General features: G+C 36.7%; 1 protein-coding gene across 1 annotated transcript in view; it reads left to right on the top strand.

Annotated features, from left to right (window-relative positions):
• The window catches only part of LOC121423493, a 161,372-nt gene that overhangs the window by 59,486 nt on the left and 84,709 nt on the right, over nt 1-17,177 (top strand). Inside the window, 11 exon segments of the mRNA XM_041618845.1 lie at nt 150-2,306; nt 4,425-4,538; nt 5,014-5,367; nt 5,486-5,669; nt 5,799-6,076; nt 6,428-6,570; nt 8,073-8,235; nt 10,602-10,625; nt 12,953-13,333; nt 13,607-13,978; nt 14,854-15,225. Coding sequence (XP_041474779.1) covers nt 150-2,306; nt 4,425-4,538; nt 5,014-5,367; nt 5,486-5,669; nt 5,799-6,076; nt 6,428-6,570; nt 8,073-8,235; nt 10,602-10,625; nt 12,953-13,333; nt 13,607-13,978; nt 14,854-15,225 — 4,542 coding nt within the window.

Here is a 17,177-nt window from a genome sequence, read left to right as displayed (position 1 = left end):
TTGTTAAAATTTGCATTTTCGTTAAGATTTTGCCTATATAGTGAAACTAATGATTAAAAAAAATCGATACACATTAGCACTTTATATTATATTTTTATTGTATTTAAAACTGAGTGATTTACATGTCTTTTCATACATCTTCTATAAAGGGCCTGCAAGTAGCATGCCACCCGATGAATCAACATCTTCCTCAATCTTAATAAGCACAGGAGAAACAACAACGACTTCCCAGAATAAACAGACCCCAAGTTCAACTTGGGAACCTATTACAGCAGTTGAAGTCACTTTAGGTGATGGTTTTACAACACAATCACCAATAACGCAGGACAAAACAACAACTGTTTCTGTTGCCACTACCCAACCTTTTACCGCCGAACCGACAACAACGTCAACTACAAGTACCACTAGAGCGCCATCAACATATGCACCTACAACCCATTCCACTACACGATCACCAACTACACAAGACAAAACGACAACTGTCTCTATTACCACTACCCAACCTTCTACCGCCGAACCGACATCAACGTCAACTACAAGGAAACCAAGTACCACTGGAGCACCATCAACAAATGCGCCTACAACCCATTCCACTACACGGTCACCAACTACACAAGACAAAACAACGACTGACTCTGTTACCAGTACCCAACCTTCTACCGCCGAACCGACAACAACGTCAACTACAAAGAATCCAAGTACCACTGGAGCACCATCAACAAATGCACCTACAACCCATTCCACTACACGGTCACCAACTACACAAGACAAAACAACGACTGACTCTGTTACCAGTACCCAACCTTCTACCGCCGAACCGACAACAACGTCAACTACAAAGAATCCAAGTACCACTGGAGCACCATCAACAAATGCACCTACAACCCATTCCACTACACGGTCACCAACTACACAAGACAAAACAACAACTGTCTCTGTTACCACTACCCAACCTTCTACCGCCGAAACGACATCAAGGTCAAATACAAGGAAACCAAGTACCACTGGAGCACCATCAACAAATGCGCCTACAACCCATTCCTCTACACGATCACCAACTACACAAGACAAAACAACAACTGTCTCTGTTACTACTACCCAACCTTCTACCGCCGAACCTACAACAACGTCAACTACAAAAAATCCAAGTACCACTGGAGCACCATCAACAAATGCACCTACAACCCATTCCACTACACGGTCACCAACTACACAAGACAAAACGACAACTGTCTCTGTTACCACTACCCAACCTTCTACCGCCGAACCGACATCAAGGTCAAATACAAGGAAACCAAGTACCACTGGAGCACCATCAACAAATGCGCCTACAACCCATTCCACTACACGATCACCAACTACACAAGACAAAACAACAACTGTTTCTGTTACCACTACCAAAACTTCTACCGCAGAACCAACAACAACGTCAACTACAAAAAATCCAAGTACCACTGGAGCACCATCAACAAATGCACCTACAACCCATTCCACTACACGGTCACCAACTACACAAGACAAAACAACAACTGTTTCTGTTACTACTACCCAACCTTCTACCGCCGAACCGACAACAACGTCAACTACAAAGAATCCAAGTACCACTGGAGCACCATCAACAAATGCACCTACAACCCATTCCACTACACGGTCACCAACTACACAAGACAAAACGACAACTGTTTCTGTTACCACTACCCAACCTTCTACCGCCGAACCGACAACAACGTCAACTACAAAGAATCCAAGTACCACTGGAGCACCATCAACAAATGCACCTACAACCCATTCCACTACACGGTCACCAACTACACAAGACAAAACGACAACTGTTTCTGTTACCACTACCCAACCTTCTACCGCCGAACCGACATCAACGTCAACTACAAGGAATCCAAGTACCACTGGAGCACTATCAACAAATGCACATACAACCCATTCCACTGCACAGTCACCAACTACACAAGACAAAACTACAACTGTTTCTGTTACAAATACCCAACCATCCACTGCCAAACCGGCAACTTCGTCTTCTGTGACAACAAAGAATTCAAGTACCTCATGGACACCACCTACGACAGAAGTATCACCAACTAATACTTCAGGAGATTTTACTTCACCACAAACAAACACAGTTGAGGGAACCACCAATGCTGTTATAACAACCAGTGAATCGTACACTTCTGAATCTAGATCGACACGATCCCCTATATCTTCAGCGGAAGTAACGACATCAGGTTCTACTGATGTATCAACAACGGACGAAAATTTGACCGGGAGTTCGACTTCTACAGATACAGCTTCAGGTGGTTCACATTTACATTCTTCTAACACTTTACTGAAAGATAACAAGTGTTAGACTATACTTTGGGGAAGTGTGGTTGAATTTATTGTTTTGTGATATTTATCAAAGAAACCCTTTTTCAGTTTCTTTTATTTATTTACAGCATGCCATCATAATTAACATCCTATCTTTTACAGGTTCAGGATAGCAATATACGTATATACAATTATGCTAACGTTACGTTGATGGTTTTCGTCTATAATTTACGTATTACATTGTTTCACTAATTTTCTTTGTGTGCATGGTCTCATGAAAACTAATCATACTTGTATCGGATTGTGATGGAAGAACATTGAAATAATACTTGTGAGAATAACTACACAAAATTTAACACGATTGGGCTGCCCAAACAGTAATCAACCTTCTGATTCTTTTAATGAAAAAATACTGATTATTTTTTGTTGATTGTATAGCTAGATACATACCTGCAAAATATCAGTACAAAGTTTATTTCATTTCTTGTAATGCTGATAACAATTCAAAATTTGGGAATACACCTTATAATAATTCAAATGAAGATCCCTATGCTCATTTTGTAAAATATTCTAAGCTATTTTTCTACCTTGACAAACATTTCACCTGCTTACAACTGAGTATACAATATTAAACCTCATAAATCGAAAGTCCTTGTGAAAAATATGTCAGGAACACATAAGCATTAGGTTTGGCCTGAAATACTTTGATATCATTTTCATTTGGAGTTTATCTATGCTTGACAAGATGATAATTTGTATTTAAAATAACTTGAAAAGTAATTATACATGTATTTTTAAAAAGGTCATTTATAATTAATTTGACTGAAAATATTGGAGTAAATAACTTCATTGTTTGATCAAGGCTTCCTTGACACCTGGATTAGTTTTGCATCACATGAATTAGTACTTCCAGACTACTCAAGCGTACATAATTAAACATACATATTGTATCTAATTATTTTGGAGAAGATACATAAATAATTGTCAGTGGTTCAATTAATTTTATAAAAATGATGTGTTCTTAAAGATGATTGGTATGTATAATGTAAGTGTACTTCGGCTACGTATGTACTGGGTGCAGCATATAATTATTGTTATTATTATCATTATTATTATCATTGTTATTATTATTATCATTATTGTGACTAAAAGAAAAACGCTACAAATGTAGCAATCGGTTCACAAACCTTTTAACGTTAAGCTTCCTACCTCTTAACTGATATCCATCAGTATATTTCTGTATAAATATATCTATACATATAGAGAGAGAGGGGGAGACAAAGAGAGAGAGAGAGAGAAAAGAGACAAACAGTAACGTCTAAGCTCTAACAAAAAGTTTAGACCAACGTTCATGTTTATTCCGAACTTTTGACGCATTACCACGTCTACTTCGGGATTCGAAACTTCTTGAAGTTGTGTAGAAAATTTGGAATATACATCGGAATAAACTTTGTTGGAACCTAGTGCATTATCTTGCAAATATGTACTCTTCTATTTTGTCTCTTCATCTCTATTCATAATGCGGATTTTCTTATCGTTATATAACGATTTACGTCTAACAGATTCCATAATATGTCATTCTTATGAACCACAACTATCTATCGTATTAAGCTGACATGTAAATTACAGGTAAACAGTCTGCATGCATTAACAATTTATTAAATGTTCTCAATAATTCTTAGTATCGTAATCCTTTTCAGTTTCTTGCGAGCAAGCATACATGTACTATGTTCATATACGTGTAAACAATTCAACAGGTGTTTATGTTTTATTTTGGGGGTATATTGGATCACTACAGTTCACAAAACTTTGTTTTTAATTGCTTCAAAGTTTCATTTTATTTCTTTACTAAGGGTCCTTTAGAATCTGCTACATTGTAAAAACAGGGCACTCTTGACTACTGTTCAAACAATCTTGTTTACATTCCTCAAAGTTTCCACGCGTTTTCTCATTAGGGCCGCTCACGATTTCCCAGAAGTTGGATATGCTTATCATTCCTGAACAGATCCCCCTGTTAGTTAAATTAATATCTTTCTATATCATATAAATTGAACTGGATATCAGTTGTAAATAAAAATTTTCTATCTGCATTTTCTTGAGTGAAGGTAATTCCACTGATGAATGTAACTTCGTTTGTGGAGATGGTACCTGTCTGGAATCTGATGATGTCTGCAATGGTGAAAATGACTGCTCAGATTTCTCTGATGAAGATTTATGTCGTAAGTATTGGGTAAACAGAAAAAGGAATGTGAATAAAAAGAATGTCATAAGTTTTCAAACTTTACTACTGATATGGTGACAATTGCAATTTCATTCACAATTTCATCTATTGTAACTAATTAAGTTCATTCCAACTGGAAGTCCCAATTGGACCCAGTTAAAACCAATTGGTTTCAACTGGAACCAGTTGCCTACAATTTGATTCAACTGGTTTTAATAAGGAAATTGGAACCAATTGAAACCAATTGGTAACTGGTTCCAGCTGCCCAATTGGTTTTTAACTGGAACCAATTGGCAACTAATTTCAATTGGAACCAGTTGTTCCAATTTCCCTATTGAAACCAATTGGCCAACTGGTTTCAATTGGTTTTGCTCTAATTGGTTTCAACTGGATTTTGGTCCTGGGTATCAATGTCTATTTGGAAAGTAAAAAAAATTAAAGAGGATTCTTTATCAATTCTGATCTTTGTACAGCACCATGCAGTGATATAAATTTATCACGATGTGAAGCAGTACTCTCCTACGATCGGACTTACTTCCCAAACCCATCAGCCCAAGACCGTGATACTGCAATCAGTTTAATTGAAGAAACAACCATCATGGAAGAATGTCATGAAGACTTTCTGCTTCTCTTCTGTGCTATGCTTTTTGCTGACTGCCCGCATGGAGGTCCTTCCAGACGCCCTTGTAAGACACTCTGCGAGGAAGTCACAGATGCATGTCAAGTATCTTACACCACATTGATGGATAAAGACTGGCCCATTGATTGCAATCAATTAAGTGATGAAGGGAATGTGGAAGAGACATACTGTAATGGTGGAGAAGGAGGTAAGTGTAGAGGTATTCCATACCTTAAAGATTGAATACTGTCTATTTAAGCTTTTAATTAAAAGGACCATTTTTTGCTTGTTAACATAAATGGGCAATCTTCTTTTTTTTCTCGCAGATCTAACGGAGGAATCCGTATGCGGTACTCGTCCAGCTGTAGATGACTATCAGTCTCGAATAGTGGGAGGAGTTAATGCTGAACTAGGGGAATTCCCATGGATTGCTAATCTTCGAATGAATGGCTTCTTGTGTGGTGGTACCTTGATTAGTAACCAATGGGTTTTGACTGCAGCTCACTGCGCGTAAGTATTAATGAAAGAATCATATCGACACAGACGAGCTATTTCATAGCCTAAAACCTTGCCCATCTTTGAACTTTTATATTATTTTACATTTTCTTACAATACCCTTTGACTTTCTCCTACTTGCAGAGATGGAATGGAAGCCAATGATTTCATCATCACCCTTGGTATTCGTCATATGTTGGATGATGATGAGCATAAGGTAGTGAGAGGGGCTGACACGGTCATCATGCATCCAAATTACCCAGCCATTAATGGAATAGCAAATGATATTGCACTACTCCGTCTATCCGAACCTGTAGAATTCACTGATTATGTGAGACCAGCTTGTTTAGCTACTCTACAAAACGAGACGATGGCATACAGTCGGTGTTGGATCGCAGGATGGGGAACTACGTCCCCCGGAGGTAAACTATACTGCTTTCTACAGGGGCCCCAGAAGCGAGGGGGCTGAGGGGTGGCTTCAGCCGCTCCCTCTTTTTTCTAAAACCGTGTACAAAAATGAAAAATTACCATATTCTGATTTTTTTGCATGGTCAGCCCCCCCCCCTTTGAAAACCGTTCTGCGGCCCCTGTTCTATACGTTTGGGATTAATAAGGTCCAAATACGCTTCTACTTAAAGCAATGTCATTTGTTGTGCCAGAAGTAGATTTACTTGTTAATTTGTCCCTTTGCAAAACTAAAAAAAAAATATATAACCCAATCCATAAACGATAATCTAGTGTGCTATTTCTGAACATGTTTTTTTTTCCTACAGGTTCCATTTCAAATATTCTACAGAAAGCATTGGTAAACATTATCGAGCCTAACCTGTGTAGCATGCTATACAGTGAATATGGTATTGTACCGCAAGCAGAAATTTGTGCTGGATACGTCGACGGTGGAGTTGATTCATGCCAGGTAATGATTCCACATGTTTGTCTCGCCTGCATAGCAGAGTGAGACTAACCAGAACAAGGGCGGAAGTCTCTCCCCAAAAGTAGGGGGACCAGGGGCTTGAAAATTTGATAAGCAAAAAAAAAAGATTATCACCCCCAAAATAAGGTCATCTCGTTCGAAAGTACAGATTTTATTTCGATTTTGAATGATGCATTTCTTTCAATCATTAAAGACCAAAAATGATATTGGGAACATTTGATATTGTGTCCCTTCTAATATTTTGGTAGGGGGACTCCCTCCCCCTTCTGTGCCCCCTGGGATTTCTGCCCATGGAGACTATAGGCGCCGCTTTTCCGACGGCGGCGGCGGCAGCAGCAGCAGCGTCGACAACATTGATAACTTAACCAAGGTTAAGTTCTTAAATGTCATAACATTTAAAAACAGAATTACATGACTTTTATGTGGAAGTTTTGTAGTAAAGGTGAATTCAGGATCCTAATTTCAATATGCCTGGAAAATTTGACATTTACATCTACACTTGTATTGTATTGTTCACTTTTGTGACAAGATCTGCATGCTTTGCTCTGAAAATTTGGAAATAGTTCATAGAAATCTGTCAGTTCAATAAATTACATGAGTTTGTGTTCAAGACAATTTTTAATCTTGATGTTGGTGAAACAAAAATGGTACTGTACCCTGGTCAGAAACACCATATACCAATGATATGTGGATGTACATGTCATGAGTAAGGTAGTGGGTGGAATGGATGGCTGTGAGGGGAGGTTATGGAGGCCATCATAATGTGTCTGATTTTGGAAACGGCGCCAGAAAGCAAGTCATGGAAAAGTCATGGAATTCTGTTTTCAAATTTCTGTGGGAACCCTGAATTGTTGAATTGGCATAATTTAGGAATTTTATGGATCTAGTTCATTACATAGACATGGGTAATCAAGTATAAATGAATGTTTTGCACTCAGCTTACGTCACATGACCATGGTAAAGGTCATTTTGGGTCAATGGACGTAGTATTCTATTATCATATGAATTTCCCTTTTTTGAAGGATTATTCAATAGCTTTTTTCAAAGTCAGCACTGTGAATATATCGAATCGCGTAATGCTGGCGAGATTGCCACAGGCATTTCACTTGTTATGAAGGTGATACGGCTTCTTTGGAATGATTTTTCTTTATCTTACAAAGAGCAGATGGAGTCATATTCTCATTAAATAGTTAATTAACAATGAGAAGCTCAATTTTTACACTTGAACCAAGGATGACCATTGCAGTACATTATTAGGATGCGTTCTTTACTGTTTTCTGCAGAACATACAAATGTTCATTATGTTCATATAATAAAATATTCCCCCCGCCCTTTCTTCTTTTAGATTGATAACCACTATTTCCTGATGCAAACGAGATTGATAGGAGAGAATGAAGATTAGCTCACCAAAATGCATTAATTGCAAGCATAAAATTATTTTATTCTTAGGTTTCATCTTTTTTGTAAATTGATTTGCATTATAGGGTGACAGTGGAGGACCATTAACTTGTCAGGGTTCTGATGGTCGCTGGCATCTTGTAGGTGCTACTAGTTGGGGTATAGGATGTGCTTATCCCAATTACCCAGGAGTTTATGCCAGGATCTCGCAGTACACAGATTGGATTAAGGATACAATGGGATTCGGAGGTAAATATTACGTTCTTAATCTTGAAATCTTATTGGAGGAAGTCCATTCTAATGATTAAGGTGTTTTGATAAAATAAGACTAAATTTCACGAAGCAGAATGCTGAAAAAATCTTTTAACAAATAAAAAAAAACCTATTGAATTTTAAAGTTTATCATTTCTGGTACTGTGAAAACAGTTACTTTATTCACAATGCATGAATAAACTTTAGATGGATTGATGAAGTCATAGTGCAGGCTGTTATATCCCATTATTGAGTCCCGCCAGATTTTCATTCCAATTTTGAATCTTGATTTTTTGGCTAACTTTTGTTGATTTGGGGGTGCTGAATCCCCCCCCCCACAAAAAAATGGTTCCATTATTTGTAACCACGTCTTGAATGGCCATTTATATAAAAAAAAAATGCATCTTGACCATTTCTTTCAAATTTCAAACGTGTTAGAAGTTTCATAAAATGCATAGTTATAATGATGTCTCCAATAGTAATACACATTTTCAATGCAATTTTGAAATTCAAAATGGCCGCCAATAATGAGTCTATTTTTACTCATACAGTATATCAAGTTTAAAAAGAACAGGTAGTTTAAAGTTTATGAGAGTATCACAATTAGACCCCAATTTGTGTTTTGAATCATTTCCGAGCCCTGGGGGCCGTTTCATAAAGCTGTTTGTAAGTTAAGAGCAACTTTAAGAATGACTGGTGATCATCGCCAATGTTGTGTACCATTTACCGGAAGACAGGATCACCAGTCGCTCTTAACTTACGAACAGCTTTATGAAACACCCACCTGATCAACCCCGCTTGGCCAGGTAATCCCCGCCGTCTCACCACAGGCCAGATTATGAGGGTTGAGCCAGGGACGAAATGATGAACAACAGCTGTGCTATTACGTAAGACTTCTCTGCCTGTAGTAGGACCTTCGGAATGAAATTATTGTATTCGATATTTTATCACGTTTTCAAAGGCAGTTTGTATTCGGAAATTCAATGTTAGTCCATTTTAAATTTCAAACAAAGAAAATCGACCTCGAAATAGGGACAGTAAGTGAATAAAAATGGCGGCATGCTTTGCTGGGACCGCACTCGGGCTCTTGTGTTTTCTTCAGACCGAGGTCAAGAAACAGGTTTTTGATACTTAGGGTTTGACGTACTTGGAGAAGAGAATTGATCTAGAAAAACTGGGGTATATTGTTCTCAAATGGAGGTTTTCGTCATGATTCAAAAGTGTTGGATGAGGTCTGAATTGAAAAGCTGCAGAACAAGCAGAAATAGTCATGAAGGGTCAATAAAGAACATGATTCTTTTGTTTGTGTCAATAGAAATGAAAATCTATTCAAATCAAGTCCCTGCTTCATTTTTGATGTTTTGTTGTGGTTTATGTAGTGATGGTTCTGTGAGATAACATATGGTTTGAGTTGTGGTTTGAAATTCACATGCATTTTTGTTTGTTTGTTATGTGTCTTGTTCTGCAGAGGTGTGTTTGATTTCATGTTAATGTTGATGTTAAGGTGCAAGAAAAAAAAAACACTGAGAAACTCATCACCATGGAAAAAAGAACAGTGACTTTCAATATTAGTGTCATTTTGCAACATTTGAATTTTGACCTTGCTTCACATTTCAAGGCACTGCACCCCCATGTGAACCATAATCATATCATATAGGGTATCATTTAAAAGAAAATTAGATCTGTTAATTTCTATCAATCACACATTAATACTTACTAAAACCCAGGAGGGAATATCGATTAAAATCATATTTCCAAACTTTTTAAAGGAGTTTATATGTATGTATATGTGTGTGTGTGTGTGTGTGTATATTGAATTTACCTTTGTACGATGCCAGAACCCGGAACTGATAAATCATGTCAATGCAATGCCAAGGACAAAATGTATTTGTAAGACAGAACAGTTTATATTTGGAGATGAGTCTATTCAAATTGGGAACAATTTTTCATATACTAGACCTTTATGTTATGTCAACTTGGCTTGTCATGTCATAGTCCTGTTTAATTTCTCAGTCACAGCACTTGCACAGGGGTGTGGAACAGATTATTCTTCTTCCAGGAACAATGGCTTTTGCATTCCTTCCAGCACAATTTTTTTTTTACCAATATCATGAATGCCTTTGGTACAGGAAGCTTCGAACACTTGGTTGCACCATAGAGCTATAGCTGCATGGTTGCACAGAATGTTCCTTCCGTGGAGAGGTCTCTGGAGTACCCTTTTTAAAGATTTTACATTTTGGAGAGCTTCTACTTTAGCATCGGTATTAAATATGCACCTGTGTTACAAAGTGTCTTAAACTTGGTTTCCGGTACGATTTATATTTATCTTTCTCTCTGTTACCTTTTCTTTTTTTGCTCACCAGATTCTTCCATTACAAATAATGAAGGTAAGCAAGAACTAAAACGTATTTAATGTATATGTTCTTAAGAATCATTTACATAATATTAAAAGGAAATCTGATAATTTTTTTTGTTTAATAGAAGGGTTGTGAATTCAGTTACAACAAAAATAAAATCTCGGAAAAGTAAACTGTATTAGCATATAAATGAAGCATCGATAAAGATTCAAGACTTACGTATGAATGAACCACGAAATTCTCTGCTGTAACCGCAAAAATGAACACTATACTTTTGAAAATATTGTGCAAAGATGTACCTTTTTTACTTAATGCTCAGCACAGTAGATGAAATTAACAAGAAGGTCGTACAGTGCCAATTTGCTGGGTGTAGAATGAAAAAAAGGTGTGAAAAATTAATTGTGTGCAAGCAGGGAAGCACCTTCCCATCATTGAACACACGCACATCCCTCGCATATAACACATTACTCCTCTCGCACACATTCACCCACCCACATTCTCACAAAAACGCTTTCTAAATACTTCATAAATAATTTAAAAAGCAGCGCTTACATTTCCCCTTATTGGTTAAATGTGTTTAGTTGATCAACACTGGACAACTGACCTATTTGGTTAAATGTCTTTAGTTGATCAACACTGGACAACTGACCTATTGTTTTTACCTACCTTCCAAATAAGTAGCCCGATTTAGAAGCAGTTACTTATGTTGAGCCCTTCGCGGGCGTGTGTGGGTGTTGGTGGAATTGTGCGTGGGTGTGTGTGTGTGGATCAGTGAGGTATTTGATCTTAAGTTATTTGCTTCATTTTGGGGGGGGGGAAAATGTTTTTTTTTTAGTTGTCAATTTTGTTTCTATTTATCTTGAGTTTATTTGAATGAAATCGTCAAAAGAAACATGTTGGAAAAAATGTTGTGTGTTTGTGGGTGGGTAGGGGTGAATGTGGACGTGCTTTTGTGTCTCTGAGTGGAACGATGGTTGGGTATCCTGCCAGGACCCCAGCAACTTGGTGCAACTGAGATTTACCTTCTGGACGTTGTCTCGTAGTCAGTCATGCATGCAAAGATCCAATTAAAAATGGTGCCAAAATATGCAAGGAGAATAACTTTGTCTGTCAGGACATCAATAAATCAATATTTAAAGGTTCATACTTCAGACAAGACAACTGTAAATGTATCGGACAAACTTATCTGACTCACTTTGTATATATGGCTATAGTGCATGGATGAAAGTTAGTAAATGAATCCATCGAAAGAAATCGATTATGATCACCATGGACCTACTAGCTAGTAGGTCCATGATGAAACCAACGTAGCTTTTTGTTCTTTTATTGGTCAAGCTTTAGCTTGTAGACCTTCACCAGAAGTGTATAAACTTAATTATAGTTACAATATGATGGCTAAGTAGAGTATAAATTCAAATCTTAAAAACTTATTAGGATAAAGGCATATGATCTAATCCTAATCAATGACTCCTCGTGTTATACATTCGTGTTGTAATTATTATTGTTATATTTGCTTTTGCTATATATGTTGTGTAATCTTATAATCATTGTGACTGCTGGTGACTAAGAAGCTGAGTGTTCCTCTTGTTTTGGAACTTCTTATATTCAGTTGTGGCAATGCACTTGGCAACAATGGTGGGGATCGTTTCCACTAACCTATCTTCTAGCTCGTCAATTTATGTTACTAATGAGAAGAGTATTTGTTTTTACGAATATTGGAACAATATGACAATTCAAATTTTTTTATGTAATGAGATAATACAACAACACATTAAAGGGGAAGTTCACCCTGACAAAAAGTTTGTTGTAAAAATAGCAGAAAAAATAATGAAAAAGATTGCCGAGGTTTGAGAAAAATTCATCAAATGATTAAAAAGTTATTCGAATTTCAATGATTTGATTTGTGACGTCATATGCGAACAGCATTCGTACATAGTGAATGGTAAAAATCAATGAAATGTCATTTTCTCAGAAAATTGAAAATGGTTTCCACTGTACCTTTTGTATATCAATTGACAAATCATTTTACATGCGATCATGAATAGTAAACAAAATTAAATCATCAGGAACCATACAAAATTTGAAATTCATGCATTTTATATTACATAACAAATGGGGCAGCTGCTCCTTTATGACGTCACAAATCCAAAACTTTGAACTCTAATAAATTTCTTACTCTTTAACGGATTTTCCACAATCCTTCACCAATATTTTTTACTATTTTTTCTGCTATTTTTACTACAAAGTTTTCTTCAGGGTGAACTTAACCTTTAAAGGAATTTCAAATATCATCACTTGCTCGCAAAAATTGAATCAAAGATTGTTTTCCTCAGCATTTCCCCCTTTTTTCTTTTCAGATGATGAAGATCAAGAAGACGAAACGGAAATCAGTGTATTTGGTATTGGCGAATCCTTGACAGTGGTCTCCCCAAATTTTCCTGATAACTATATCAATGGAGCTCAATTGCAATGGCTTGTATCTGGTCCAGAAGAATCCAGAATAGTGGCCATTATTCATTCCTTTGAGCTTGAACACAAACACGATTACTTATTAATCGGTTCCGGTCTTGATCCAAGCGATCCTACTTCATTACTTGTGAAACTGTCAGGTTCCAGTTTTCCTGAAGAAGTAGTCTCAAGCAACAATGAGATGTGGCTTAATTTCACATCAGATAGCTCAATCACAAGAAAAGGATTCTGGATAGAAATCATGGTGTTTGGTCCCTCCAACATCACAGGTAATATTCTACAGTAGACCCTATATTTTCTTTTTTCATAAAGTTGACGTGACAGATATTAGTTTTGTATTGACGAAATTATTCAAGTTCAATTCCGGGTTAATTTGATGCAACTAGTATAAAGTTAATGCAAATGAATTCATAGTAAGGTGGCAATGACAACACTGAAGCAAATACTTGATAAAAGGTGTTCCTTTACAGAAAAATTGATTTTTATTGGATCCGAATTTGTGGATTTATGACAACAAAATCTTTATCTTTGGTTTCAAATAGATAATTTCACAAACAATGAAGTCAGTTTCTTCGGGTTTGGTGAATCATTGACCATCGTATCACCAAACTACCCTGACAAGTATCCAAACGATGTTGCTATGATCTGGCTTGTGTCTGGACCAGAAGATTTTCAGATTGTAGCCAAGTTTTACGCCTTTGACCTGGAATTACCCCATGACGTCCTTAGTATTGGTTGGGGTCTAGATGCCACTGATCAGTCATCAGAGCTGATAAGACGTTCAGGTTCTAATCTACCTGAAGATGTAGTTTCCATCAACAATGAAATGTGGCTAAACTTTACTTCAGATTCTACCGTCAGGGACGAAGGATTTTGGATTGAGATCACAGTTTTTGGAAAAGAGAATTTTACAGGTTAGTTTTAGAATCTTCTTATATATCATGGATTAACAATCGATATACCTAGCAGCCACAAAATTCTCTGCTGTAACCGCAAAAATGAACACTATACTTTTGAAAATATTGTGCAAAGATGTACCTTTTTTACTTAATGTTCAGCACAGTAGATGAAATTAACAAGAAGGTCGTACAGTGCCAACTTGCTGGGTGTAGAATGAAAAAAGGTGTGAAAAATGTAATCGTGTGCAAGCAGGGAAGCACCTTCCCATCATTGAACACACGCACATCCCTCGCATATAACACATTACTCCTCTCGCACACATTCTCACAAAAACGCTTTCTAAATAATTTAAAAAGCAGCGTTTACATTTCCCCTTATTGGTTAAATAGTTGATCAACACTGGACAACTGACCTATTTGGTTAAATGTCTTTAGTTGATCAACACTGGACAACTGACCTATTGTTTTTACCTACCTTCCAAATAAGTAGCCCGATTTAGAAGCAGTTACTTATGTTGAGCCCTTCGCGGGCGTGTGTGGGTGTTGGTGGAATTGTGCGTGGGTGTGTGTGTGTGTGTGGATCAGTGAGGTATTTGATCTTAAATTATTTGCTTCATTTTGGGGGGCGGAAAATGTTTTGTTTTTAGTTGTTAATGAAGATTTGTCAATTTTGTTTCTATTGACGAAATTATTCAAGTTCAATTCCGGGTTAATTTGATGCAACTAGTATAAGATATAAAGTGAATGCAAATGAATTCATAGTAAGGTGGCAATGACAACACTGAAGCAAATACTTGATAAAAGGTGTTCCTTTACAGAAAAATTGATTTTTATTGGATCCGAATTTGTGGATTTATGACAACAAAATCTTTATCTTTGGTTTCAAATAGATAATTTCACAAACAATGAAGTCAGTTTCTTCGGGTTTGGTGAATCATTGACCATCGTATCACCAAACTACCCTGACAAGTATCCAAACGATGTTGCTATGATCTGGCTTGTGTCTGGACCAGAAGATTTTCAGATTGTAGCCAAGTTTTACGCCTTTGACCTGGAATTACCCCATGACGTCCTTAGTATTGGTTGGGGTCTAGATGCCACTGATCAGTCATCAGAGCTGATAAGACGTTCAGGTTCTAATCTACCTGAAGATGTAGTTTCCATCAACAATGAAATGTGGCTAAACTTTACTTCAGATTCTACCGTCAGGGACGAAGGATTTTGGATTGAGATCACAGTTTTTGGAAAAGAGAATTTTACAGGTTAGTTTTAGAATCTTCCTATATATCATGGATTAACAATCGATATACCTAGCAGCCATGTATATTCGTAAGGCTGGTTTGCATTTAAAGGATGCAGATATTTAAGAAAATAAAGAAAAATAATGAAGACTGACTCAGCTTTATTAAATGATCAATAAATAATCTGATAAATATTCTGATAATATTACAGAATATTAAATTCATTTTCTTTTAGATGCAGTAAACGGGAGTGAAGTCAGCATATTTGGCTACGACGAATCTTTGACCATCGTTTCACCTAATTATCCGAATAAATATCCAAACGATGTGAACCTACAATGGCTTGTTTCTGGACCAGTTGACTACAAAATAGTGGCTTTCTTCCACGCCTTCCATCTAGAATCCGGACATGACTTCCTCATAGTCGGTTCTGGGTTGGATCCAGGGATCCAGTCATCGCAGTTATTCAAATTATCCGGCTCATCATTACCTGAAGAAGTTATTTCTGATAATAATGAAATGTGGCTCAACTTTACATCAGACAGCTCAAATAGAAGGACTGGATTTTGGATTGAAGTCAAGGTCTATGAAGCTGGTATGTTCAATTCATGGATGTTTGACTTTGATCATTTAATATATCTTATGAACAAGCCATTTGAGCATATTGAATTTCAGTCTCAAAATAAATCATATCTAATACCTAATTCCCACTTTTACGATTCGTCCGACGATTGAACAGGGATTAAATCGTGGAATGATCTTAGTAATCGTATCAGTCATGACAATTGTAGGTCTATTGATCGTTGGTCTCGTAACGGATCGCACAACAGTGGTAAGGAAGCATAATGGAATATTTCCTGCTGTTGTATCATATTTCATAATTGGTAATTCTGCAGATGCATATGATTTAAAAATAATATTACCCATCGATTGTTATCAATTTTAGAAAAATAGATAATACAACTTTGTTTTTTACATTATTGTTCTATTCCAATACTTATTGTTTTTTATATTTTGTGTTTTATTCATAAGTTCTACAAATATTAATTGTTTAGGGGCACCTTTTTTTTAATCTTGCTACCCGACAAGTACGTGTCGCAATACAAAATGCTATTTTCAGACCAGTCTTTAATGAATTTGCGGAAACCATAATTAAGGTTGGTTAAATATTTTCTGATCTCCAATCGCCGGGAACTGTAATTCATAATTTGTATTTATTTTATAGATATGATTCCATTCATTGATATATTTTTTCCACGAAAGATAATCCTGATGATTGTAACTTCATGTGCGGAGATGGGACCTGTTTGGAATCTGATGATGTATGTGATGGTAAAAACGACTGCTCGGATTTCTCTGATGAAGATTTATGTCGTAAGTATAAATATTGAATAGTCTAAGAAGGGGCAGTTGTCTTACTTGAATATGTCATGTGGTTATCACAGGTTGCTCCTGAAGGATATTGACCCACAATATTGCTCAAATTCATATTATACAGAGAGTGAATGATGGGTGTGTAATACAAACATTCTTTGGACCGCCGGATTTATATTTTCCCCAAGGGCCGAGGGGTTATATTTTCCCAAGGCGCGCAGCGCTGTGGGAAAATCTTTTAGGACGTCCAAAGATCTTCTTTTTTTTACACATCCTATCAGTCAATATCTGTTATATTAGAGGATAGCTTCGAATGATGAAAATAGATCTAACGTTAAACTTACTGTTAGGTATACGATGCGTGCAGAAGATCAGTTGTGTATATTCACAGTGACTGATGAAACTGGTATAGAACTGACGTTAATTAACGTTTGTCTAACGCAGTGAATGACCATTTTCAAATAAAAATCAAGTTTCTATATGCCTAGATCTAATTTAGAGTCCAGTCCAGGTCCAGCCCCCCAAACCTTGAGGCAGATCGCGAATGCATGTTGAGCCATGATCAGGTTCAGTTTCTGATCTAGATCTAGAATAAATAG

Source organism: Lytechinus variegatus, chromosome 1, assembly GCF_018143015.1.
Source record: "Lytechinus variegatus isolate NC3 chromosome 1, Lvar_3.0, whole genome shotgun sequence".
NCBI classification, from domain to species: domain Eukaryota; kingdom Metazoa; phylum Echinodermata; class Echinoidea; order Temnopleuroida; family Toxopneustidae; genus Lytechinus; species Lytechinus variegatus.
Note: the sequence above shows the minus strand (reverse complement) of the source record. Positions and strands in the feature narration are given on the sequence as shown.